This window comes from Vollenhovia emeryi, unplaced genomic scaffold (genome assembly GCF_000949405.1).
Source record: "Vollenhovia emeryi isolate VEMERY1.0 unplaced genomic scaffold, V.emery_V1.0 DF939120.1, whole genome shotgun sequence".
In the NCBI taxonomy this organism is placed as follows: domain Eukaryota; kingdom Metazoa; phylum Arthropoda; class Insecta; order Hymenoptera; family Formicidae; genus Vollenhovia; species Vollenhovia emeryi.
In genome coordinates, this window is record NW_011967246.1 from 1273390 (window position 1) to 1296483 (window position 23094).

Genomic DNA, 23094 nt, shown 5'->3' on the forward strand with positions numbered 1-23094 from the left:
CCGGTAATATAATACACATGTTATTTCTTTTGCAAATTACACCTGCAAGAATAATTGTTTGCGACACGGAATTAAATTTTATTTCAAATGTTTGTTCTCTTATTCAGGTGCATATAGGAGAGAGGAAGGATAAATTCATTGGATATTTCGTTAGTCAATACATGCATATATATATAATTAGATTTATTAACAATGCTTTATTATTTTTCACATTAGAATAATCTCAGAAATGCTATGACTGAAAATAAAACAGAATTATGGAGGCTTGAAGTCCCAAAATAATGTGGATATGGCAACGTCACTTTTTCTAACAAAGAAAATGAAAAGTTTGTCACTGATCAACAGAGTTAGGTTTTCGACAGAAGTGCTCTTGAGAAAATCTAGAATTTTCACTTATGAATTATCGTCGTTTTCGACGCGAGTCTAGTTACTATCTCTAATATGATATACGAAGTATAAAAAAATTAATAATATGTGTGTATATTCTACAGGACTTTATTCCTTCGGAAAATTCAATTCGATCAATTATGAGATATGATTTTCAGTCGCACGAGCCTCCAGGAGTTATCTGATAGTCTTTCAACGAATTATACAAGCAACAAAAGAGACAAAGATAAAAAAACAAATATTAATGCAATATATAAATAAATATCTATAAACCTATAAATTCAAACAACGTTGTCGATCAGTAAAAGTTGCTTTTGCTCTAATATTAGTTATAATCATCATTAAATCTAGTTAGAATTTGTTAATTTCACAACTGTTCTTGATCTGAAACCAGTTTGTTTTATTGCTTGTGCCAAAATATTCTTTGATTGTCATTCGAACAGGAGTGAAGTTTTCTTTCGGATGAATTATTCTTATATTTCATATAAAAATTCGGAGATGTCATATACAGCAACTGTTATTTGCTATTTTTTTTCTATTGTTATAAAAGCGCTATATTTCTGTTAACATAAAATTGTGCATAATATATCTATATTTATATATATCTATGCTGTATATTTATATATAGCATAGACATAAATACATATATATATAGCATTTATATAGTACTCAAAATTTAGAGCAATCTTAAGAGAATCAGAAAAATAAAATTAAACGCGTAATATAACAAAGTATATACGTATGTGTATATATATATAACATATATATGTGTATATATATATATATATATATATATATAAATAATTCTTGAACAAAAATAGAACTGCGATGTATTATCACTTTACGAACTTGCAGTCATCCACGTAACATTCTCGAATGCTTGTTCCAAAAATAAGAATTCGTTGGGAACTATTCGAATAACTTGATTTTCTCAACTCGTATATTGCCATAAAAATTAACTTTTGAAATATATATCACGCATTTCAACAAATATTTATAAAAGCTTTGTCTTCTATCGACGTTATCTATCGGTAACTTACAGTTACATCGTAACATTTCATACATTTTTACTTCGCACTTCCTCCTTTTAGTTTTCAGTTTTGGTCACTCGAAGCTGCCTTTTCTTCTTCTACGTGTAAATCCTCTTTTAGAGATTCTATCTTATCAACTACAATGCTATCTGAAACACTATTCTCTCTGTCATTATTATCTGTGCGTTCTTGAGTTTCATCTATGCATTTTGTTACATCCTGTTTATTACCAGTGTTAACCTTTTCATCTGTAATAGCAGTTTTATCTTCTGTGGTCAAATCTCTTTTCTCCTTTAATGCTTCATTTTCGCTTCTCAGGTTATCATTTTCTTCTGCTATATAATACACATCAATTGGAGATGGAATCACAACACTGTCCACTTCTTTTTCTTCTGGAGAACTTTCCGTTTCGTGCTTAACATCATTTTCTTGCTCACTCATATCTTTAGTTTGTTTATTATCACAGTTATCGCTTAAGATTTCTTTAGTTTCCTCTGACTTATGATCTTCAGTTTTTATTACCGTTTCCTTGGTATCTTTATTAGCATCACATGAGTGTTCGACACGTTTAGTCTCATTTTCATCATCTTTTACTGCTGTAGTTAAATTTGTTTCAGTAGTTTCGCACTCGGATGTCACAATTGCTTCAACATTTGGCAACTCATCCAGTTTGTCTTGCGAATCTCCATTGTTTCTACACATTTCAATCTCTGTGTCAATCTCAGACACAGGTAAATCTAAATCTGGCAAAATGGGCTCATCTTCTCTGTCTGCATGAACCTCATTCTTTTCATTTATATGTAAATTCAAATTGCCATTCTGATTATCCTCAATTTTTATTTCTATATTATTCATATTAGACTCTCCAGAAGAAATTATATTGCTCTGTTTCTCGTTCTCAATCATCAGAATTTTATCATCTTGTAATGGCTCTACAATGTTCTCTTCAGCCTCTTCAGGCTTAGATTGATGAGACTTTTGCGACTCCATATTTTCTGTTTGCGGTGATTCCGTTTCGTGATACTGTTGTACGTTCTCGTCTTCCCTTTTAATTTCTTTCTTACGAAAGTAAGGAGACTTGTTGCTGAAGTCCTTCTTTTTCGGTGGCAGCTGCGACTTTCGCGAATTAGAGGATTTGTGCAGATTTTCATGATAAACGCCTTTTCTGTCTTCAAACGACTTTGGGCGTGAAAAGGACTCGGTATCGGGGGAAGTTACTTCAACGTCTGAATGACTGCTGTACGTTACACGGCTCCTCTGTCGCGGCCCGACTCGTCCCGTTCCAGCGATACTTGGCGAATTTACTGAAACAGTATAATATTGAAAAAAATATTCCAAATACCTTTTACATTCGGGAACGTATCATTGTTGCTTCCAACGTACCTTTAACACTCATGACTGGACCTTTTCCTTGATTCAGCGTGACCTTTATGTTTTTGTCGGTAGCGACAACAGTTCTCTTCTCGGAGCCGGAAAGGTTCTTCACGTGTCCATCCTGGTGATACATGTTGGAAGAGTTTTCATAATTATTATGAAAATGTCGCGAATTTCCCCGATAGGAACGATGACCGCCGCGATTATGGCTTGCATAATCATTTCCTGCGGAGAAAGCAATTGTATGCACACATATCCAACGAACGCGAACGTAATCTAAAAATCTACGGTCCCTGCTTATACAATAAGCGTCTATTAGTTTCTCACCATTAACGTGGTATCTTCTATCAAAGTCTTTATAGTCCTTTTTTACATAATCCCCTAATTTACCCTCAGATCTCGCCACCTCGTCCACAATGTGTGCCTGCAATTGCATCTGTACGTGACCTATCTACGGTAGTTACGGTGGCAACGCACGACTCCTTTTTACGGAGCCCTTACCTTGTCATTATCCCATTCTCTACGCCAATTACCCTCCGCAGTTCTCTGTCTGCTAATGCGATCCTCATCGATACGGTTTCTCTCGGCTCTCCAGGCTTCGTACTCTGGCTGATGCTCATCCCTGTGTGACCCTCTGCTCATTCTATAATCCTTTTCCAAGAAGCGGATCGTTTTAGAACACCGAAATGCGTCTAGGAACTCGGGACGCTTCGCTTCAACTTTTACGTACTCTTTGCATGCCGTCCTTCGCCCCAGGTTTCCTCCTAAACATGCCCCTCGAATACTTTTGCCCTCTACTCGAGTTGTCCTTCGTGCTCTCTCTTTCGCCTTCCTCTCTCTCAGCATCGGCAAGGAAGTTGTACTTAGGATCAGGTGGAGGCCCTTGTCCCTGAGGAAAGGAAGCAGCAATGAGAGCGTTCAAATCTATCGAAGTCAATCTGAAGGTTTGAAGAGAGCCTGGGCTTTCTCTTTTTCCACAACTTGTCGGCGTACCTGAGCAAACGCATGGCCTTTCCGGCCTTCGCCACTCGCAGGCTGGTATTGCTGAGAATGCTCGTGGTGTTCCTTGGCAGGTTTCGTCTTGTTACCCGTTCTAGGTGGATTAGAGAATTCCGGCGGCTCCTTCCTCTCCGGCCAATCCGTAGACGGTACCATTTGCACCAGCGCGTTCAGTTTGGCCGCGTTCTTCTTATCCTCCTCCACTTCCTGCGCAACGGGAACCCATTATTTTTTTTCCCCCCCTCCGCGTGGGACAGCTGTGGCCGTGAGATTGTCCGACTCTTACCTCGTGCCGCCTTCTAATTTCCTCGTTCTGTTGCCTTATCTTATTAATCTTCTCCTCGAGTGCGTTCGCTGCCATCTGCAATTTCGAGAGGCCGAATTATTAAGGCGACGGATTAGAAATAAACACTGGACCCGCTCGCTCCTATCGGGGGAGCCTCGTTAGAAATAACGCGTGACGCTTATAGACCTCCGCGTGCTTGAACGGGCCTCGCGCGATACGGCGCGGCATTCGTGTCACGTCCCTGCGTGCCGCGCGAAGGAATGTCACGCTTCCGAATTCCCCGTCCCCTAAATAAACGATCGCGAGCGGCCGGCCGTCCCCGGGGACCCGCTCCGCCGCGCTGATCCAACGCTAATCCCGACGCGACGGGAGTTCGCGACGCAAAATGCCAGAGCGGGCCGTCGGTGTCTTCCACGGCACGTCGGGCGGCGGAATCGCGAGCTCCGCTGCGCTGATCTCGTAGCCGCGGACACGAGTACGGGCCTCGGTACCGTCGGGCACGAATCTCCGCTGCGCCCAATTGCTAACCGCGGGGTCGGTCGACCGATCGGGTAGGTCACCGCGCTGATGCCTGCGGCTAATTCGACGGCGCGGCCGAGGGTGAGACCCGCGGACGGGAGGACCAGGCCCCCCCGTCCAGGCGAGGCGTCGCGACGACAAACGTACGGCGATTGGATGCGTCCGATGCGTCGTAGGAGCGTCGCTGGACCGAACGAGGGCGAGGGCGAGGACTGGAACGCTCTCAGAGCAGCATCACGCGCAACGCTTATGTCAGACGCAGGGCAGCGGAGGAACACGCACACCCACACGCAGGCTGCGGCAGAGCTTCGGCGCATCTGTCCACCACCTTCCGCGGGCGCCTCGCGCGACATCACCGACCGTCGGTAACGCGCGCGCGCGCGCAAGAAAAAAGTGTAAAAGGGACATTTACCCAACCTTAACCTCTGACATAGTTAACCTCACTTTTTCGCTATTACTCCGAGCCTATGCTCCGAACTAGCGGGGCGACACTTTCAAAACGAAAAGAAGGGAGGAAACTTGATCTTTATCCGTTTTGTTATTCATCTCCCGCGCGTCGACGCGCACCGTCGTCGGTTCTCCCGTTGTAAATCTCCCCCTCGCACGTGTACTCGATGTTCGATTCGATTCGATACGACTCGCACGGCTTCGTCGCCATAAATGTTACGATTCCGCCGTACGGCGAGCGCGAAACCTGACACTCGTTATGCCGGCCCGATCGCGCGGCCCGGCCGTCGTCGCGACGTGACGCACGCAGGGGGCTGCTAGATAATACCGTTCTCTCATGAGCTACTTGTCATGACGAACGAGGACAACGTGTGGAGCGAACTGGCGGGCATTCCCGCCGATCCCCCCGAGACGAGGGACAAGTGTCAACAATGCAGGCAAGTGCTCAGAGATCCCGGACATGTGTATTCTTTGTAGCTGCGTTTCTCGCGCCGCTTATCTCCTTCCCACATTGGGGAGGAAAGGAAGAAAGACGAGCGCGGGAAGCTCGGCTGAAACGTTAACGGATCCGCTGTGAGAATCTTTTTATTCAACATGCGTGCTCTTGCAGGAGACCCGTGCAGGTGTGCTGGTGCCCGGGCTTGCCAAAGCAGCGTTTCAATCCGGCGTCGAGGATAATTGTTTTGCAGCACCCGGCAGAGGCGAAGCGCTGCCTGCGTACGGTGCCGATGCTCGCGTTGGCACTGGAGTCGGGAAAGTGCCTGATCTTCAGGTGAACGAAGCCCACGATTGTTTCAGCTTCACCATCGACCAATCCCGCCAGTCTAAAATTGTCAATTCAATCCTGTTTCCACCCTCTGTCTTTAAGGGGAAAGAAGTTTCCGTTGCCTAAGCACGAAGGCCTGGCAGAGATACTAGACGACAAGAATACTATTTTGCTATATCCGTCGCCTGGTGCTGTCGCGCTGGACACGCTGGACCCAGTCGGGATCAACGAACAGAAAGCGTATAACTTGGTTCTGCTGGATGGAACGTGGCCGCAAGCGAAAGTAAATCATCGCCACGGCGATCCGTGAACTTCTTATGTTAATGGCATATAATTATCGATTTGGACCTTTAAAAACGATACAATAGGTTTGTTTTCTATTGCTGCACTGGTGAACTAGTGCAGTAAGCTAGAATAAGAAAATATACTTATCTTACTCTGAGGATCTGCACTAATGTAGAGGGAAAAAGATGCAACTCTGAACTGGCGCGGCTAGTTCAGCTATAAAGAACGGACTCTCCGATTTATTGCACTAGTTCACCAGTGCAACAATAGAAAATAAACCTAATACAAAGATAATGAGATGGCACGATTTTCGAAGTTTTTGATGTCCATTTGTTATCCCGCAGGCGATATATCATTCGAGCCCGGCCCTGTACTTACTGCGAGCCTGCAAGCTGATCGGCGTGCCTACTAGTGAGTACGTGATCAGGACGCAGCCGACGGAGGGCTGTCTCTCGACGCTGGAGACGGGCGCGAGTGCGCTCTCGATTGTGGAAGGCGATCCCGAACTGAGGGAGAAGATGCTGGGTCCACTTCATTATTTATGTAGGCAAGTGCACAAGTTTCCGTCACGTAGCCATCATCCGGGTAGAGGTTCATCATTGAGATATAAGTTTGTATAATTGAAGACAAAGTGAAGAAGTAGCGATCAGTTGCGATCAATACATCTGAAGATTACATCAAGTTTACGTTCATCTCCGAATTGCGCAAGAAGTCTGAGGCTCTTTCCTCTTTCAGGTTTCAATTAGAAAATGGCGCGGTAACGCACCAGAGCAAGGAGTTCCTTATCAAACAGAAAGCTTATCCCAAACTAATAGGCAAAAGACTCGCCAAACAGTTACGTATATTACCGGATAATACCTTATAACATTAAGATTAGTATTGAAAATATATCGGTATATTTTAAGATATTGATAATAGATGAAAAAATAAATATCTTTCATGAACTTCTTATAAAGCGCGTTGATGTGAAGATGTAGAGATACTGTGTAAAATGAGCACACGAGGGTTTCAATAAATTTTCTATTTATACTACAGTTACAGAGTAAACTCTTTGGAGGGATACTCTAGCGGCTCGAAGAAGTTTATTCAACGCAATATAGTTGCAATATTAAACTCTCTTTTAATATTTATTAAAAAAAATAATAGTCATTTATTATTTTAAGCAAGATGTCACGAACAACCTATCTCTCTCGATGCCCGGGCTAGTTCGCTAGAACTGAGCCCTAAACATGCATATTTCTATTGGGCGAAGATAACCCTGACATCATTCATCGTATCATAAAATTTCGTTTCTATAATTTTGCCTTAATGTTTTAAACACTCTTTAATGAGAAACCAATATTAAAACAGTTTAATATTTTGCAAATATCAAACGCACTTAAACAAACAATCGTTGTACCATCAATGCAATCAATCATTTGTCAATACATTAAATTCGAATTCTACTTCACCGTTATGTGGGACAAAGGTGAACGACCACGAAAGCTTGCTTTCTTTCGTAACGTTGGACACTCTACGAAATAGATGTACGCCTTGTCTCGTGTAGGGATCCCAGGACACACACTTGCCAGGTACTATTTCTTCAATTGGACCACAAGATACTGACGTATCCGAGTCCAATTGCCAATCCACCCATATAACGACGCCATTGCAGGAGCCGCAGCTATAAAACGAAAAACATGGAAATTATTATTTTTTAAAAAATTGAAATTTTGTCTTTTTAAATACTGATGCTTAAACATTTTCCTCTGTACAGTGTCTTAATAGAAGACACTTACTCTAAAATCGGAATCTCTCCCGTTAATCTCTTGCGCTCGTCGAAATTTACGTTCCGTGTTAGATCGAGTTTTATAATATCGAAGGACGAAGATAATGCCTTGCAAGGATACTCCCAGAGTGGCTGCGCTTCTACGGAATTGTCACTTTTCTCGCTAGACGCCTGAAAGTAGAATACAACTTTCCTTTAGTATTTTCGAACGATACAAAAGGAGAATAAGCCAACGGTACCAACTTGAATGAGCCTGTCGAAAGACGAGAGATCAAAACCCTCGCAAGTGCCGAGAGGAGCTCTTATTTTCTGCAAATCCTTAAACTCGACTGCGACGGCCTTTACCGCCGCCGCGACCGGCATCCTCGCGATACTCGATGGATATCTGGAGGCGAGATACCAGAATCGCAGATTTTCCCACGGCACGATAGAGCTCAGGAAATACGGCTCGCCAAAAATAAAGTCGATTTCGCTCGCCTCCGGCAGACCGTCGACCGACTCGACAATCTTTACTCGATCGGAGAACCCGTTCGCCTGCACGAACATCTCCATGGTTCTACGCGACAGGAAATTCTGCTCCAACAGGAACACCTTTGCGCCCATTCTTGCAATCGCGAGAGCCAACAGGCAACCATCCGAGACGCAAAGGCAGACGCTACTCGAAGTGATCTTCTTCCGCATAGCTTGCAGGTATTTCTGATTACGAACTGTGTCGTTTAATTGACCAATACGCGTCCGCGAGTACGCGATGTGTGCCCAGCAATTACACTCGGGCCTCTGGCAATCTGGAATCTCATCTCTGTGAAAAAGATTTGTCCTTTTTACTTAGAACGTGGTAAGCACCAATTAAAATTATTATTTTCAAATAGCAAGATTTTAAACAGTCAATAATAATTCATCGCCGGCAACAAAATAAGAAAATTGCTTAAATTATGTAAAACGCGCGGTGACTAAAATATTACAGAATGAGACAAGTACTCACATAGGCCCATTCAGTAATTTAAACCAGAAGGAATATTCATCGTGATAACCGATAAGATTGACCTCGACACCGTGCGTGATGGATATTTCTTCCGGAAGGTAATAGACAGCTTGCATCCAGTGATCCCGCCACGGTATCGAATCCGCCATCCTTTGCAAACACGAGGCATCTTTCTTCATGTCATTAGATACGTCCGGATGTTCCCATACAGGTGCACAACTCAGTAATATCTAAAAATGATACATAGTATGAAATACATAACGATGATTAGAAAGATAATACGGACGTTTCATTACCTGATTATCCGTATCCATGTTCAGGTCCCACCACATGAAGATCGCATGTGCGGTTCCGCTTGTTATCGGTTGCGTTAGCACTGATACTTTTTCGTTGTTCAACAAAGGTTTCTTGCCAGACCAGTCAAACCTAAAGTGCATTTTCAATATCAATATCAATATATACATACAATATATTTGGAAATCATTATAACAGTATATTATATTGTTATAATCATTTTCATCATATACAGTACATATTTAATGATTATTTATTCTTGAACTGTGGTGATCGTGGCACAGACAGTTGTAGCGCTGCTCTAGTGAGCCGAAGACCCGAGTTCAAATCCGACTAGAAATCGTCGTTTTTATTCGATTGCCACCTCTCGAAGGAAGAAGCAACCCACCGAGAGTATATTTGCCAGGAAAACTCATCGGTAGAGTCGTTCGGAATCTGTGTAAAATTGTAGGTACCATATGTCTAGTACAGATATATGTAGTGGAGTCACGACTCGGAATCGAGCAATACGACGCGAAGAGAGAGAGGGAGAGAAAGAAATTCTTAAACTTTAAACAACAAACATATATTCTCTCTTTAGAAGAACGAAAAGTAGCGATCGTGGTACAAAGTGCGCTGCTACATCAAAATATCATTGGTTTTTATTCAATCGCCGCCTTTCGGGAGAAAGAGGGATGAGGGATGATTACCTGAAGATAGGCTGTGCTGGCAGTAAAGGCACAAAAGTGTCGCGAGGGAGACGTGATAGTTGCATGTCGTGCACAGCTGCAGCGCCGGAGCACGCTTGGATAGTCGGTGGAGCGTCAACCAACATTTCTCCGTTCTCAATGGGCTTCACTCGGTTCCAAGCACAGACTTTGGCGCTCTCGACTACCTGCGCCCACACCGTTCCACAATGCGGCACGACTATGCTGTCTTCCTATTGTTAAAGCGAAGCATAAGCGAATCTTTGAGCGAGCAGAATCACACGTAAGCTTGGCATTACCTCGAGAAGACACTCGTGTGCGTGACGGAACGTTGACAGTGCTCCCTCGCCGATCAACTCGGTGTCGAACACCTCGGTGACTAGAATATTCGCGCGTTTCGACATGTCACCACCCTCGCCCACCGTCATCTTCGTAGACCGCTTGCGAATCAACTTAATTCTATCCTCGAAGCCGTTCTCCTTAATTATCTTTGCCGCGCAATTCGCCATTGGTTTGAAAGCCTAAACGAGATCTTCCTGCGTAAGCGGAACCTTTTTTCAGAAAGCTTGGAAAAATTCTCTTCCCTCACCTCGCACGCCGTTACAGTGTCTGCCCCGCATCTGGCAGCCATCATCGACAGCAAGCCTGTCCCAGTGCCTATGTCGAGAACGTTGGCCTCTTCACCGGCCTGGTGCTTTTTCTCAATAGCGGCTTTGAGGGCGAAGTAATACTTCTCATTCTATTAAACAAAATGTGAGATGTTTTAATTCTGCCAGTTAAAGGACTATTATCGAAAAAAAAAACATAAAGCGACAATGTAACGTGACACTGACTCGTTCGTGATCATGCAGCATGTCTGCGAAGGCGGATCTAGCCACTTCTTGATGATAATCGTAGTATTCGTCCTTTTCCTCCCACGAGGCAACGCCGGTGAGGGGATTCAAACACTGCGTGAATATACTCATGTTTCGATTAGGCAATGCTCTTATTGCAGTGGCGAAACCAGCTCTTAACATTTAAAATTGAAACGTACGCCCGGCAAGATGGGAGATTCATTTAAACGCCTGGCCTTATTTCAATTTTTTTTACTTGGAAGATACCTGCAACTTTTTGTACCTGCAAGAAGTCGCGATTTTTAACATTGCGGATCTCGAAACGCTTCGTATCGAGTATTTCAGTCATTACTACGCGCTCTACCCTAACTTGTACTTGGATAAATCTCCGAATAAAAATCTTTATAAAAGTTGGAGCTATCTTCGTTGGCGCGTCGTAGCTTCAATAAAATCTTACTGGTAATACATGGGACGGACTGCCGTAGATAACAACGCTAATGTTTCCAAACTGCCACGCACGTCTTGGACTTTCAACAGTTTGTGAGCTACCAGTACAACTTCATTTTCCCTCTGCTCCAGCGTTCCGAAAACTTTGAAAATATGACACTTCTCCTGCAAAAGTGTAGAATCGTCAGACAACTAAATCAGATAGAATAACAGGTCATTCTATTACTAGGCGACAATTTGCCTCGCTTAAAGATATTGACAAAAATAGTGAACAAGAATGATGCATTATTCATCAGTGAGATAAAAAAACCATCCCCCTTTCGACTGCACACCCCATCCTGTATATATACAAGTGCATTACACCAAAAATCTGGTTAAATAAATAGCTGAACTGGTGTACACTTTATCCGTGAAACAGGCAGATGTTTGAAAACTGAAAGCAAAGGGGAAAGACTCCGCAGTCCAGTGCAGCAATCAGAATCTAAACGGACCAGACTACGCATTGGCGACTCGGGATTGCGACACGAAGGCTGGAATTTAACTAATGAGATTATCTTAATTGCAATTCCTTTCGTTCCGACCGGCCGAATTCTAATCTGTATTTCCTAGGGTATAGTCTGATACACGAATTAACTGTTGTATGCAACTGGGCTGTAAACGCGCCACGGTGAATCGCTTCATCCCCGTTCAACTTCGGCGAACAGCCCAGGATGAGACAGTTGACCTCTTTGACTATATAAGTTAGTCAAAGGTTGACCTCGTGTCCCACGTTGGGGAGAAAAAAAAAGATTCAAGCAGAGTCAAAGTGCTCCATTCAACGGGACGACTGAATTAACCGCTTTACCCATATATACTGCCACTTGCCCTCTTCGTCCTGGAGGTAGACAGCGTGCGGGGGAAGTGTCTCCAGGCTCAGGGTGATCCTCGCCTCGCGACCCGCCGAGACACTTTGCAAGGAGGCGACTCGCCCGGCGCCGGGCACAATCTCGCCGATCGTTTGCACGCTCTTGACGCAATTCTCCCTGTAGTCGGGCAGGGACGTGTAACGAGGGATGTCCTCGACCAGGAGCGGGATATGCGGGACACCGGACGGCAGGATGTTCTCGCGCACGGCCAAGCACGCCGGCCAGGGGAGTGATTCCAAACGCGCCTGCTCCATGTGATCCTACTATTTCACGGTTATGGGCCAGCCCACTCCGCGCCATTGACCGAGTGTTTATTCGAGAGCGGCAACCTATGCGAGTGGCCGAGCGGTCCACGTGACCCGCGCGGTCGACCAATCGCTCGTAAGCGCGGCGATCCTCAAAACGTATTGTTCATTTGGGTCGGATTTCGCGCTCCGACGCTGGATTCGAGCGTCAAATCCTGGCCACGTGGCTACATTTGACGCTCAGTCTATGGAGGGGAGCAATTAGCGTCAAATAGCCAAAATAAAAACACCAAACGCTGGCGTCCATGCTTGTCTGAGCGTGAATGGAACTTACGGCCGAATAGTAAAAATGCTAAAAGTGAATAGCGTTTTTGAGCTCACTTTTAGCAATTTCACTATATTGTAAGATGTAGAAGCTTAAGAAAGTAATATCGACTTGCAGCTTTTATGGAATAGCTACAACTTGATTGGCTACACGTTTCTCGAAACTAGAACTTGGACCAAGTCCTAGCATCGTGGACACAGGCCTTAACGCCCGTAAAAATAGAAAAGAAGAAAGAACGACGAAAACGGCTGAGATTTATTAAGACTTTATTAGAAAATGAGAGAGGAATACTCGAGAAGTATCCTTTCTTGGCGTGCGCGAATTCAAATACTCTGCCTCTTTTTATTATACGTCTCATGTGAATAATAATGATATACATATATACAACGTTGCTCGCGTTACATAATGAATTGTCGTAATTTACATCAATGTAACAATTTGAGTACAAAAGAACGTTTCCACATTATCTAGCCGAGATAAATTCCCATACAGCACCAGAGCTTTCAGAAACATTTCAGAAAACATTGTTGCAATGTTACAATGTTTCTGAAAGCTTCGGTGCTGTATGGGTTAGTTATACACACGAGGTGAACTCATTTAATCCACAAAGTTGTACGCATATCAATGGCGTTCGTAGGAAATATGTCACTCATTTACTGACACAACTCAGAAATTATCATCGTTCATTGCGCGTATCTATATATATATTATATATATACCGTTCATATCTATGTATACGCCCCGATAAATACCTAAGTACACATGGGGTTGTAACATATGAATTTATATCAGAGGCTATTTCTCTTATTATCTCTTAATGTGTCTCTTATAATATTATCAAAAGACAGGGTAGTCTTACGCCAAACGCATGTATTATATTGTTACTGCAAAAAATCAATTATTGAATGATTATTGAATACTCAACAGTTATGATGACAAACCGCTATAAATCCATGTATATTGTTTTTGACCTGTAACCTTTAATCTAGTACAATACATTAAGCCTATAATAGATGTAGAAAGTGTCCAAAAACCAGGTCTTAATTATATATACATATGTATGTATATGTTCAGAATGGTAAGGATTCTTAAGCGATCTTCAAGCGATCTTATAAATTCAAAAACTATTGTGCTCAGTTGCCTCACAATATAAATGTCGACTAAACTACATTATCAAGCAAATATAAACATTACATATAGGTAAGGTATATTTAAATGTAACTCTGAAAAATTTAATGAAGACGTGAAACAATTTCTTAGAGTCCTTTTCGTCATTTATCTTCCTTTAAAGACCAGATTAATGAATATATGCACAAGAGAGTTTGCATCCGATCACGAATCTAATTTTCCTCTTATTACACAATAGTCAGGTACTCCGAAGCGAGCTGCATCGAATCGACGGGATATGAAGTTAGGACCCGAACCTTCTGACCATCCTGAGTCACGAATTCGATCGCTTGTTCACCATCCACGAGTCCAGCCTGCTCGATACTTTCCAGCTGATTAATCGTCGCGACTGTCGTGGCATCGGTACTCTCGTCCTAATAAAACATAATGTTAATATTTTGGTAACACTATCGAATAAAACACAATTTGAATTATCAATGTACATATACATGAAAAAAATGTACTACGAATTTGGTACTAAAAATGCAGAGATCTAAAAATCTCAAAGAATGTGTGGAGTTAAAATAAAGGATTGATAAAATTCATTGAAAGCTTGCTATATAAAAAGAGTATTCGTGAATGGACAGATTTTGTTATTTGTATCAAATCGGAAATTACCTCAAGCGCTTGGACAATTGCTTGCGCATCACTTTGAATTGTCGACAACCCGATATTCTTGTTTGCACTCGAACGCACCATGATTCCTGTTTCCTCCATAGTGTCGTCTTCGTCGACGTGGATATTCAAAGCTTGTAGTTGTTGCGCGAACATTCCAGGGTGAACCCTGACAATCTGGCTGTCGTTCAACTGATTGATAAATTGCTTCTGTGAGAAAAGTTGGCGAGCTTCTTGAATAGACAACGGAATCGGATTTCCGTGTTCGTCCGTGATCTAAAAGTACCAACAGATCCCATGGAAGGAGAATTTTAATTATAAAGAACACTTGTGTTATCTAAGAATCATAGTTATTTAATTTTCGAAATTAATAATAAAATCGAAATATAAATATTCGACTAGAGAACTAGAGAACATAATAAGACAGTTTAGTCAAACAATAAAATAAAAAGTGCAATTGCTAACATTAAAAAATTTCGTCTAGTACACATAAAAATAAGGATCCATCTTTCTTACCTGCAACTGCAAATCTGATTCTGATAATTCGATTTCTGAATCCTCGTTGTTGCTGGCCGAATTAGTCATAATTTTATCTACAATGATCTCGTCGCTCTGCATACCCAAACGTGATAGGGAATTCACATTTGTTACTATCTCGTTTTTGTTCTTGATCATGTTGGCATCAACTAAAGTTCCATAATTGAAATAATAAGTGATTGATCAACCAATGACAATTAACAAGTTCATTAATTATAAATGCTTGCATACCTAAATGCAATGTTTGCGAATCGTCGGGATCGTCAGGGTCCTGATAAGATACATAAATAATCTGTTGGACCCCGTCATTAGAGTTCTCGTCAGTAGCTATTATTTCACTAGTGAACGTCTGATCGTCAGCATCCTGTGAATTCGGCAGAATCTGCCACACTTCGCCGATCGGGGATCCCTCCGGCCTGTTCACAGTCACCTTCTTATTCTCCCTGTGCACCTACAGAAATCGACAGTTATTACCGATTACTAACGAAAGAGTGAAATTGTCACAATACCTTTTTGTGCTTGGTCAGATTCGAGCAGTCAGCGAAAGCTTTGCCGCACACATCGCAAGAATAAGGTTTCTCACCTGCAAAAAGTGGAATCGTCAATATTTTATAATTACACGGAAATTGAAATGGAAGCATCCGTCTCCCTTTTTTATTTTTAAATTTGGGACACGGTTTTGGTTATTTTTTTTATCACCGGTGTGCAAGCGAAGATGTTTCTTCAGCGCCCACTGCTCCGTAAATCCACGGTTGCATTCGTTACACTGAAACGGACGTTCCCCCTTATGTCGACGCACGTGACACTTCCACGTATCCTTGTGCAAGAAGCTCTTCGAGCAAAACTCGCATTTCCATGGCCGTTCGCCGGTATGCCGTTTTATATGCAACTTAAACTGCGACGAAGTAGTAAACTTGCGGCCACAGAAATCGCAACTGTACGGCTTTTCGCCGGTGTGAATGCGTATATGCTCTTGCAAATTGCCGTTCTGGGAGAAACTTTTGCCACATTCCTTGCATTTGTATGGTTTTTGACCACTGTGCCATCTAAAATGGAGCCATACAATTTTTAGGATACTATTTATATTTTATGCCGATAGCTGATTAAATCTTAATTCAGAGATTCAAAGGAAACAATGAAACACGCGATCTTACTTAAACATTCTGAAGAATTAAAAAAATATTTCTCTCGAAATCTTGATATTACTATTATTATCATTATTAGTATTAAAATTATTAGTATGAAAGGAAGTGATACATTCAATTACCTGTAATGCAAAGTGAGACTAGTTTTATGGGCAAATTGTTGATTGCAAATCTCACAGCTGTACTTTTTCTGACCCGTGTGAGTGGATTGATGATTAATCAGGTTTGCTTTCGTCTTGAAACTGGCGTTACAGGATTTGCAAACATGTGGCCGATTATCCGAATGCACCAGCTGATGCCGCTGGAGCAGCTGTTTATGCTTGAAGCACTTGTTGCATTTGTTGCACACAAAACGAAGCCCATTGTTGTGTTCAGCTTCTTTGTGATACAAGACGGAACTCGGGTGGTTTAGAACCTTGCCACAGATATCGCAAGGATAGTCTTTATCCGACTTTGTTTTCTACAACATTATATAAACGTCTAAGAAACTCGAGAAATATTACGTGCAATTTTAGAAACAAAGATCGTAAAACTATTATGTCAAAACATTTGAGATAATTTAAAATATCCCTCGAGCGATTTTTAAATTAACGTATTAATTGTTATTTCGTTGCAAACATGAAAACACGAACCCCATGCGTCGTCATGTGCGTCTTCAGGTCCGATTGATTTGCGAAACTCTTGTTACAATTGCTACAGGAGAACTTTTGTTGCTCGTGCGCTACTCTCATATGCAATTCGTATTCTTGTTTCAGATCAAATTGCTTGTTACATTTTTCGCACGTATAAGTCGCTTTGCTGGAATCTTTGGCTACTTCGGAAGATTTCAAAGAGGTGTTTTGCTTTGCGTTGTTCGTCTTCTGCGCCTCCTGTACCTCAACATTTTCTTCAGCGAAATTTGAACTGTGTTTAGTCGTTTCTTGATGCAATGTCAAATTCTCTTTAGTATCAAACATCTTCTTGCATTGTGTGCATTCAAACTTGGTACTCGCGTGGAAACCCCTAAAGCGCATTAAGTTAAGGTATAAAAATTTGTTAAAAATATCTAAAATAAATCTAGATCTTTCAAACAAAAATTATGAAAATTACGAAATAGAAGCACAATGCATATGCATAATTAAAACTTACGAAATAGAACATAAGAAAATCTAATTTGCAAGAAAAATAATTTGTTCACATTCGAGCATTTAAGATCTTTGTGCAGGAAATGTGGAATATAGAAAATGATATTACTTATGTATTATGTATCTGCTACGTTGCAAGAAACCTCTGCCGCAGAGTTGGCAAGTGAACTTGCTTTTCCGACGGCGCAATTTTGATTTTGATCGTACTCGTCCACGGTTCATAATTACCACTTCACCAAGATCCGTACCCTCTTCTGTCTCGAGATGGCCTATCACCTCTGCAAAATACGAACGGTAAGATGATGGAGAAAAATCTTTCTTCCTATTTGCCATCTCGAACGTTATGTATACCTTCTCCGCCATCCTGACTAGAAGACTTTAACAGAGCTTCTGAACCTTCAAACATTTCAGAGCCATTGTCTTCCTCATCGATCACACCTTCTTCCTTGAATATTCTTTCCAATTCTTTTCCTTGCACTGCTTCCAAATATCTGCGCAGATTTACCAACAATTTATGTCAACCGTAATCGACAAGTTTTCACGTTAGCTTACCTCTTGGGAACTTTGCGCTTCCTCCTGCGTCTACCATCGCCATCCACTTCTTCTTCCTCTTCCTGCTTATCCTCCTCACCTTGACTCATAACTTCCGTCGGACTCTCTTTTGCCGACTTGTATAGAACGTATGCAAAGGTGTACATATATTAAGAGCTCTATAACGTAAGAAACAGTAAACTTGTAACTTGATTATTATTACATACCACAGAATCTGTTTCCGCAAGTGCTTTAGGTGGACGTCCACGCTTTCTCCTCGGCTTAGTCAAGCCTTCCATCTGCAAGCTCATTTCGTGCTCTTCCGCATATATAGATCCATCTGCCATAACTAAAACAGCAATATCGTACGCAGCGTTGAAATTCTGCCGTGTGTAACAGCTTTGCAGAGGTGCAACGGATATGCAGAGGAAAAAGTCGTATTACCCTTAATAATCACTTGCTGTCCATACTGCTCGTCGTCGTTATACTGAATCACACTATCCGCCTCCACCCCTTCCGCCCCAAGCTCCACATTCTCCTTTCTGCTGCGGAAACGCTCCACCTTGCGCTGCTGCTCCACCTGATGTTTCCAGAGTTCGCGCAGCTTGCGCTGACCAGCCACCAGCAACTCGAAGAACTGCACCGTCGCCTCCAGCTGGATGTTACAACCCGGGCAAATTGTCTGCGGTAACTTGCCATCGTTGTGAATCTTAAATTTCGAGACGTACAGTTTGGACATCATGTCAAATATAATTTGCACAGACAGCTACTTGATATATTACATTGTTTATATATAAAATTGGGAGCTAATGTGTCAATAGAGAAACTGTTTGTTCTTAAATACGTTCAGGTGGCAGTCGGGAGAGGCAATGCAGAACGTTCAGCGTACAACCAGCAATTAGATAAAATAATCGTAATCGTTGCGCTCGGTAAAAAGGGGCGAGAGGACAGTGGCAGAGAGAAAGAACGAAAGTTCGGAATGAAAAAGCTGATGATCAAACGAGCGATGCATGAGACGATGAATATTTTTGATCAGTGCAGTAGCCGCACGGGGAGAAACTGCACGAAAATCGTAGTAGGAAATCAAGTTGCAGTCCGTTCGACCGGCGTTTTGAAAACGCAAGCGCCTCACCTTCAGCGGCAGGTAGCGGTTCACGAGCGAGCAGAGATCCGGCTCGCCGTCCTCGCTGACGAAGAGGTGCTCATTGCCGTTCTCCGCCGCGCATAGCCGACAGACCGTAGAGTCGTACAGATGCACGTTCACCATATTCTCGGCGACACGAGCGAGACGACACTCAGAGATTGTAATTGTCCCTGAGAAAACTCCAAGTGCGTAAAAAAAATGGATAGAAATATTACGAATTCATGTTAGGTTGACGATGTCGAGATACGTTGTGCGTTAGAATAAATTGGTATGTACAAGTCGTGAACGCGCAGTCCGTTCCAACCGTTCGGAGGGTAAATCAGGAAGTGTTTGCGTCGGAGGTTAAGTTGACCCTCCCACCTCCTTCGGTTCTCTCGCAAATACTGCCTAGTAATATTTCATTTCGATAGCAGGCCCGGCGAAAAATAAAAATTCTCCCAACACGGTGGTGATAAACGTTCCAGATTAAAGGCCTGTGTCCATGAAGCTATAACCACTGACAATGAGATGAACCAAAAAGTTCAGATAAAAAGAACAGACCCAAGGTCACGTGTCACATGCTCCAACACGCTCCTGCTTGCCCCAACGACCAATGGGGCGAACAGGAGCATATGGGACATGCGACACGTGACCACACGAGACCTCCAGTGATTCACGGTAGGGATGGAGGGGGTGCAGTGACTTTCGCAATCCGCTGCAATGTTATTGGACAACTTGTGGGTGATTCATCATTCGCTACATACTTCGAAACGCAAGCCAATGTTGTCTCACATACTAAAATTAATGCGAAGAACCGTCGAAATCCTCTGGTGCTCGTTTTGAAATATTTTAATGGATTGTCCATTACATAATTTTCCTTGTCACGACAAAAGTGTGTCGGTAACGAGTTAAGGGAATGTCCTGCAACACGTGCCAAGCGAAATTTTCGTTCTTCACGAAAGACGTAAGGGTCAATTGCGCCGAAGTTCGATCACGATAGGTTAATCCTGGCGGAATAAAGCGTCGCCGAGAGGAACCCGCATTTTATTTATTTTTATTTTGCTGCCCGCCTTAGATCGGTTGCCCGGGCTGCGGCTACTCTTGCTGCGGCAAATGCCTCAAGTACAAATGCGACATTCCTGATGTAGGCAGAAGGAAAGTTTGCGGACGTTGTTACGCCAAGTCGAGCAGCATGAAGAAATCGAGCTCCACCGATGACGCCGCCGGGGACGACGCTCCGACGCCTGACGCGTACAAGGAACCGCTTGCGCCGATCGACATCACTATGAAGTGAGAGCAATCGGGTCTCCGCTGGATACTCCGCTGAATTGCATTTAGCAACGTGACATTCCTCAATGTTGAACGTTTCTTCGTAGGCTGGACTCGTTGGAGAACCCAGTGAAGGTTCCGATAGTCATATACAAACATACGAATCGCTGGGACAAGCTCAAGACGGGATTAGAGCCGGCCGATCAACAGATCGTGGACAGACTACGGAAGCTGAAAGACGGGGAACGGAACATTCCATTGCCCACGTTCGATGAGATAGAGCAGAGACTGGCATTGTTGAAGGATCAGAATCCAGAGGCGGGTGGAGGCAACGTCATAGATGTACGTGAACGAAATGTGATTGCGTCGCGTGAGCCTTTACGGATTGACTATTGCAGATACATCGGGTGGATACCAGGACGGATCAGGAGAAGGCGGACGATTTGGTTCAGGAGTACTTGGCGCAAGTAGAGCTGCCTTCGACCAGCAATCTTTGCAAAGATATTCAGGGGAGGCTCGACTCCTTACGGGATAACGGCGGTGAAACTGTACGCGAATGAAATTGTAAAACTTTAAGTGTGACATTCCAACCGTCAACAACTTATTCCTTGCAGCGTTTCGATCAAGGCCTGAAGGAGATTGATATTTACAAGCAGCTATATGAGACTACAAACGACGCGGAGTTGGTCAACAAGGTCTCGGCAATGGAAATAGAGGTATGTGTGCTCAGCAGTGACTATTAAACACATTTTTTCCCAGCACTTATATCCTTATAGATTTGTTTTCCCTGAAAATACGTACATTTATGCGTTCCGCTTGATGAATTAAAATGTTACACAATTGTGTTTGAATTCAACAATTCAGTTTCTGTGTGAATTTTCATGCTGGAAAAACTCAGACTCCTCCAAACGCGGAAGATAAGGATGGAGACGAGAACGAGGATGAAGGTGGGAGCGAAAACGAGTGCGTCGTGTGTTCGCGGACTGCGAACGAATCGGATCTGTATAGGTGCACGGGTTGTACGGGCGATCTCTACTGTCCCCCGTGCTTCGAGAGTTCCCACGACGAAAGAGAAATGTTGGACAAGCATAAGGCAGTTCGCTTTATCAAGGAAGATAAGAGAGATAATTTGTCTTCTGCAAAGATGAGCCTTATACGGAAACTATTAACGTCAGACAATAAGAGGACCAATCACTGATAGTCCATCACTGCATTATACGAAAACATTCTTCGGATGCGGTTTCGCATATGCCGATTTATCGCGTTAATTCTGCTATCATTGGATCTTGTGCGCACGTGAGACTAAAATTGAAAAAAAACTCTTCTAACAAACGTACAAAATAATTTAAACGTTTCTCCGTTCGCTTGACGCAGGCGACTCTTTCAGTATCTGGGAATTGGAATTACGCTTTACCGTTCGCTTTTGGCTGTGTCATTTTGTAGTTGCGGTTATTCTTATTCATTCGTTAGTTTTATTATAACTTTCCTGTTTTTAATATTATATACAAAAGAGAGAGATATATTAATGCACGCTCGTGTACGAGTGCAGTCCCAGATGACATCGCGTATACGCTTATCGTAAGAACGTCGTTCTTTACAATTCTTCAGAATAAAGTTATTTTGGCTAGTTACCTTGTAAGTTTCGTGATCTCCCTGATTTCTTCGAGTTTCGCTCCTCAAACGTTGTCTCGAACTCTGCCTAGATTGTTTTATCCGTAGCTCCAAGTGTTCTCATTGAAAATCATGTCTATCATGTGACGACCCGGAATGTGCGTAGTCGTTTATCTCTGGTCGTCGGAGACTCATCTTAGATTCGACACGAATGACTATCGCATGTACTTGCCAATATTCGCCAACAGAGATTTTAGTATTTCGTACATTTTGTAGAATTATAAATTTTAGTGTTACCGATGTTTTTGTCTGAAAATTAATTTCCGTGCCTCGAACTCGAGCCAATTTGGGACACATTTTTCAGTGGACGCATTGCACCTTGCCCAGTTACATCGTGACACAAATGTTGCAGCAAGTCCATTGACGAAGTATCGAAAAGTATTATTAAAGACGATCGATCCTACGAAATTGACTATTAACGTTTAAACGATTAGCTTGCGATATAATATTAATTTTATAATTTGACCCTAGTTTTAAAGGTTTTAACGCAGGATATTTTGGCGAGGCGGCAATTGTTGACTTTTATTTCAACTATACTTTTATCGTCACCATTTTGAATTTTGTTATCTATGCGGGTGGTCAGAAAAAATTTAATTTTGCTTTAAAAAAACTTTTACTATCCGTACAATTTAAGGACGATAAAAAAAGTGCAGTTTCAAAGAAAAATCAGCAAGAGAGGCAAAAGATATAAACGGAACACGCAAGTTCTAATCAAAGTAAGAGTTGAAGGCGCTCTCGTTTCGAAGGGTAAAGAAAGACGCAAATTAAAAATCGCGCGACTTTTACGAAGTAGTCTTCAAAATATACAGCGCCGCGTCGATTTTACTAGACGCGCGCGCGCGCGCGCAGTAACGCTCGAACGGCCAGTAACAATCGAGCGGTCGATGTATCTAGATAACCTTGCCCGATCGAGATCCGCTCCTCGAGGCTCGGGGGACGATGTTCGCACGTACTGCGCCGTGAAGCACGTATATAACGCGCACTACACAGGGTGAACCATAAGTCGAGCGACTCACCAAACGGATCCGTCCGTGGGCCACGTCGACCGCCGACGCCCGGCTCCATGCGCTGATCAAGAGTGGGACGGTCGACTCTACGCAAGCGGCGGTGACACGAGCTGAGACGAGCTCGCGCGCGCCCGCCCGCTCGATTCCCGCTGGAGGCACCTCTTGCTCGCGGTCAGCCGCGCGGGTCTCGTGACTCACCCCGTACATACATGCGTATGTGCGTATACGCGTGATACGTCGCGCCGCTGCGTCCGTGAGAGCCGCGCGTAGCGAGAGATCGCGAGTCGAGTTTAAAGGCCGCGCACCGTTTCTCGCCGGGCAAGGGC

General features: G+C 43.0%; 6 protein-coding genes across 15 annotated transcripts; 2 read left to right on the top strand and 4 right to left on the bottom strand.

The window, feature by feature from the left end:
- Window positions 1–166: 166 nt before the first annotated feature.
- On the bottom strand, window positions 167–5079 carry LOC105570463 (coiled-coil domain-containing protein 9-like). 4 transcript variants are annotated; one of them, XM_012027667.1, is made up of 8 exons: window positions 5009–5079; window positions 4078–4152; window positions 3786–3998; window positions 3523–3681; window positions 3294–3443; window positions 3120–3216; window positions 2802–3017; window positions 167–2722 (listed from the first exon to the last, which is right to left on the bottom strand). In XM_012027667.1, exons 2-8 carry the CDS (start codon window positions 4150–4152, stop codon window positions 1482–1484), a joined length of 2151 nt encoding a protein of 716 aa, XP_011883057.1. In that variant the 5' UTR covers window positions 5009–5079; the 3' UTR covers window positions 167–1481. The 4 variants fall into 4 exon arrangements, with proteins under 4 accessions (XP_011883057.1, XP_011883056.1, XP_011883053.1 ...); XM_012027666.1 differs by lacking the exon at window positions 5009–5079 and adding an exon at window positions 4744–4945; XM_012027663.1 differs by lacking the exon at window positions 5009–5079 and adding an exon at window positions 4264–4320.
- A 309-nt stretch (window positions 5080–5388) lies between these two features.
- Window positions 5389–7126, top strand: LOC105570462 (DTW domain-containing protein 2). Its single transcript, XM_012027662.1, has 5 exons — window positions 5389–5480; window positions 5654–5815; window positions 5912–6092; window positions 6439–6641; window positions 6830–7126. The coding sequence occupies exons 1-5, from the start codon at window positions 5395–5397 to the stop codon at window positions 6957–6959; spliced, it is 762 nt and encodes a 253-aa protein (XP_011883052.1). The 5' UTR covers window positions 5389–5394; the 3' UTR covers window positions 6960–7126.
- On the bottom strand, window positions 7101–10926 carry LOC105570461 (protein arginine N-methyltransferase 7). Its single transcript, XM_012027661.1, has 9 exons — window positions 10658–10926; window positions 10414–10563; window positions 10124–10345; window positions 9828–10057; window positions 9141–9270; window positions 8845–9074; window positions 8106–8661; window positions 7873–8033; window positions 7101–7757 (listed from the first exon to the last, which is right to left on the bottom strand). Exons 1-9 carry the CDS (start codon window positions 10838–10840, stop codon window positions 7505–7507), a joined length of 2115 nt encoding a protein of 704 aa, XP_011883051.1. The 5' UTR covers window positions 10841–10926; the 3' UTR covers window positions 7101–7504.
- Window positions 10694–12335, bottom strand: LOC105570459. 2 transcript variants are annotated; one of them, XM_012027660.1, is made up of 3 exons: window positions 11949–12335; window positions 11115–11269; window positions 10694–10771 (listed from the first exon to the last, which is right to left on the bottom strand). In XM_012027660.1, exons 1-3 carry the CDS (start codon window positions 12261–12263, stop codon window positions 10765–10767), a joined length of 477 nt encoding a protein of 158 aa, XP_011883050.1. In that variant the 5' UTR covers window positions 12264–12335; the 3' UTR covers window positions 10694–10764. The 2 variants fall into 2 exon arrangements, with proteins under 2 accessions (XP_011883050.1, XP_011883049.1); XM_012027659.1 differs by lacking the exon at window positions 10694–10771 and adding an exon at window positions 10856–10940 and having other exon boundaries at window positions 11949–12330.
- A 493-nt stretch (window positions 12336–12828) lies between these two features.
- LOC105570466 (zinc finger protein 271-like) lies at window positions 12829–23049 on the bottom strand. Of its 4 annotated transcripts, none has more exons than XM_012027676.1 (15): window positions 21723–23049; window positions 18831–19012; window positions 18143–18407; window positions 17926–18047; window positions 17720–17835; window positions 17519–17658; window positions 17277–17445; window positions 16676–17045; window positions 16166–16503; window positions 15598–15944; window positions 15408–15481; window positions 15130–15349; window positions 14878–15047; window positions 14365–14637; window positions 12829–14120 (listed from the first exon to the last, which is right to left on the bottom strand). In XM_012027676.1, the coding sequence occupies exons 2-15, from the start codon at window positions 18963–18965 to the stop codon at window positions 13935–13937; spliced, it is 2925 nt and encodes a 974-aa protein (XP_011883066.1). In that variant the 5' UTR covers window positions 18966–19012; window positions 21723–23049; the 3' UTR covers window positions 12829–13934. The 4 variants fall into 4 exon arrangements, with proteins under 4 accessions (XP_011883066.1, XP_011883065.1, XP_011883067.1 ...); XM_012027675.1 differs by having other exon boundaries at window positions 18831–19021; XM_012027677.1 differs by lacking the exon at window positions 21723–23049 and adding an exon at window positions 19119–19294.
- Window positions 19595–21721, top strand: LOC105570465 (abscission/NoCut checkpoint regulator). Of its 3 annotated transcripts, none has more exons than XM_012027671.1 (6): window positions 19595–19806; window positions 19897–20111; window positions 20198–20432; window positions 20489–20638; window positions 20705–20806; window positions 20989–21721. In XM_012027671.1, the coding sequence occupies exons 1-6, from the start codon at window positions 19738–19740 to the stop codon at window positions 21286–21288; spliced, it is 1071 nt and encodes a 356-aa protein (XP_011883061.1). In that variant the 5' UTR covers window positions 19595–19737; the 3' UTR covers window positions 21289–21721. The 3 variants fall into 3 exon arrangements, with proteins under 3 accessions (XP_011883061.1, XP_011883062.1, XP_011883063.1); XM_012027672.1 differs by having other exon boundaries at window positions 19596–19785; XM_012027673.1 differs by having other exon boundaries at window positions 19599–19785; window positions 19970–20111.
- Window positions 23050–23094: the final 45 nt, after the last annotated feature.

What these genes read in the sequence shown, in the direction of transcription:
- LOC105570463 (XM_012027663.1), bottom strand. Translation starts at nt 4,305, where the DNA reads ATGCCGCGCCGTATCGCGCGAGGCCCGTTCAAGCACGCGGAG. An exon ending in AAGGCCATGCGTTTGCTCAG is followed by an intron (nt 3,682 to 3,785) that starts GTACGCCGACAA and finishes TCCTTTCCTCAG; the next exon opens with GGACAAGGGCCTCCACCTGA. An exon ending in TCCAGTCATGAGTGTTAAAG is followed by an intron (nt 2,723 to 2,801) that starts GTACGTTGGAAG and finishes ATACTGTTTCAG; the next exon opens with TAAATTCGCCAAGTATCGCT.
- LOC105570462 (XM_012027662.1), top strand. Translation starts at nt 5,395, where the DNA reads ATGACGAACGAGGACAACGTGTGGAGCGAACTGGCGGGCATTCCCGCC. An exon ending in GACAAGTGTCAACAATGCAG is followed by an intron (nt 5,481 to 5,653) that starts GCAAGTGCTCAG and finishes GTGCTCTTGCAG; the next exon opens with GAGACCCGTGCAGGTGTGCT. An exon ending in GGAAAGTGCCTGATCTTCAG is followed by an intron (nt 5,816 to 5,911) that starts GTGAACGAAGCC and finishes TCTGTCTTTAAG; the next exon opens with GGGAAAGAAGTTTCCGTTGC.
- LOC105570461 (XM_012027661.1), bottom strand. Translation starts at nt 10,840, where the DNA reads ATGTTAAGAGCTGGTTTCGCCACTGCAATAAGAGCATTGCCTAATCGA. An exon ending in CCAGCACAGCCTATCTTCAG is followed by an intron (nt 9,271 to 9,827) that starts GTAATCATCCCT and finishes AATGCACTTTAG; the next exon opens with GTTTGACTGGTCTGGCAAGA. An exon ending in ACATGGATACGGATAATCAG is followed by an intron (nt 9,075 to 9,140) that starts GTAATGAAACGT and finishes TATCATTTTTAG; the next exon opens with ATATTACTGAGTTGTGCACC.
- LOC105570459 (XM_012027659.1), bottom strand. Translation starts at nt 12,263, where the DNA reads ATGGAGCAGGCGCGTTTGGAATCACTCCCCTGGCCGGCGTGCTTGGCC. An exon ending in GCAAGTGGCAGTATATATGG is followed by an intron (nt 11,270 to 11,948) that starts GTAAAGCGGTTA and finishes ACACTTTTGCAG; the next exon opens with GAGAAGTGTCATATTTTCAA. An exon ending in GTCCGTCCCATGTATTACCA is followed by an intron (nt 10,941 to 11,114) that starts GTAAGATTTTAT and finishes GACTTCTTGCAG; the next exon opens with GTACAAAAAGTTGCAGGTAT.
- LOC105570466 (XM_012027676.1), bottom strand. Translation starts at nt 18,965, where the DNA reads ATGGTGAACGTGCATCTGTACGACTCTACGGTCTGTCGGCTATGCGCG. An exon ending in ACCGCTACCTGCCGCTGAAG is followed by an intron (nt 18,408 to 18,830) that starts GTGAGGCGCTTG and finishes TCGAAATTTAAG; the next exon opens with ATTCACAACGATGGCAAGTT. An exon ending in CGCACATGACGACGCATGGG is followed by an intron (nt 16,504 to 16,675) that starts GTTCGTGTTTTC and finishes ATAATGTTGTAG; the next exon opens with AAAACAAAGTCGGATAAAGA.
- LOC105570465 (XM_012027671.1), top strand. Translation starts at nt 19,738, where the DNA reads ATGTCCTGCAACACGTGCCAAGCGAAATTTTCGTTCTTCACGAAAGAC. An exon ending in GTGGAGGCAACGTCATAGAT is followed by an intron (nt 20,433 to 20,488) that starts GTACGTGAACGA and finishes TGACTATTGCAG; the next exon opens with ATACATCGGGTGGATACCAG. An exon ending in GGGATAACGGCGGTGAAACT is followed by an intron (nt 20,639 to 20,704) that starts GTACGCGAATGA and finishes TATTCCTTGCAG; the next exon opens with CGTTTCGATCAAGGCCTGAA.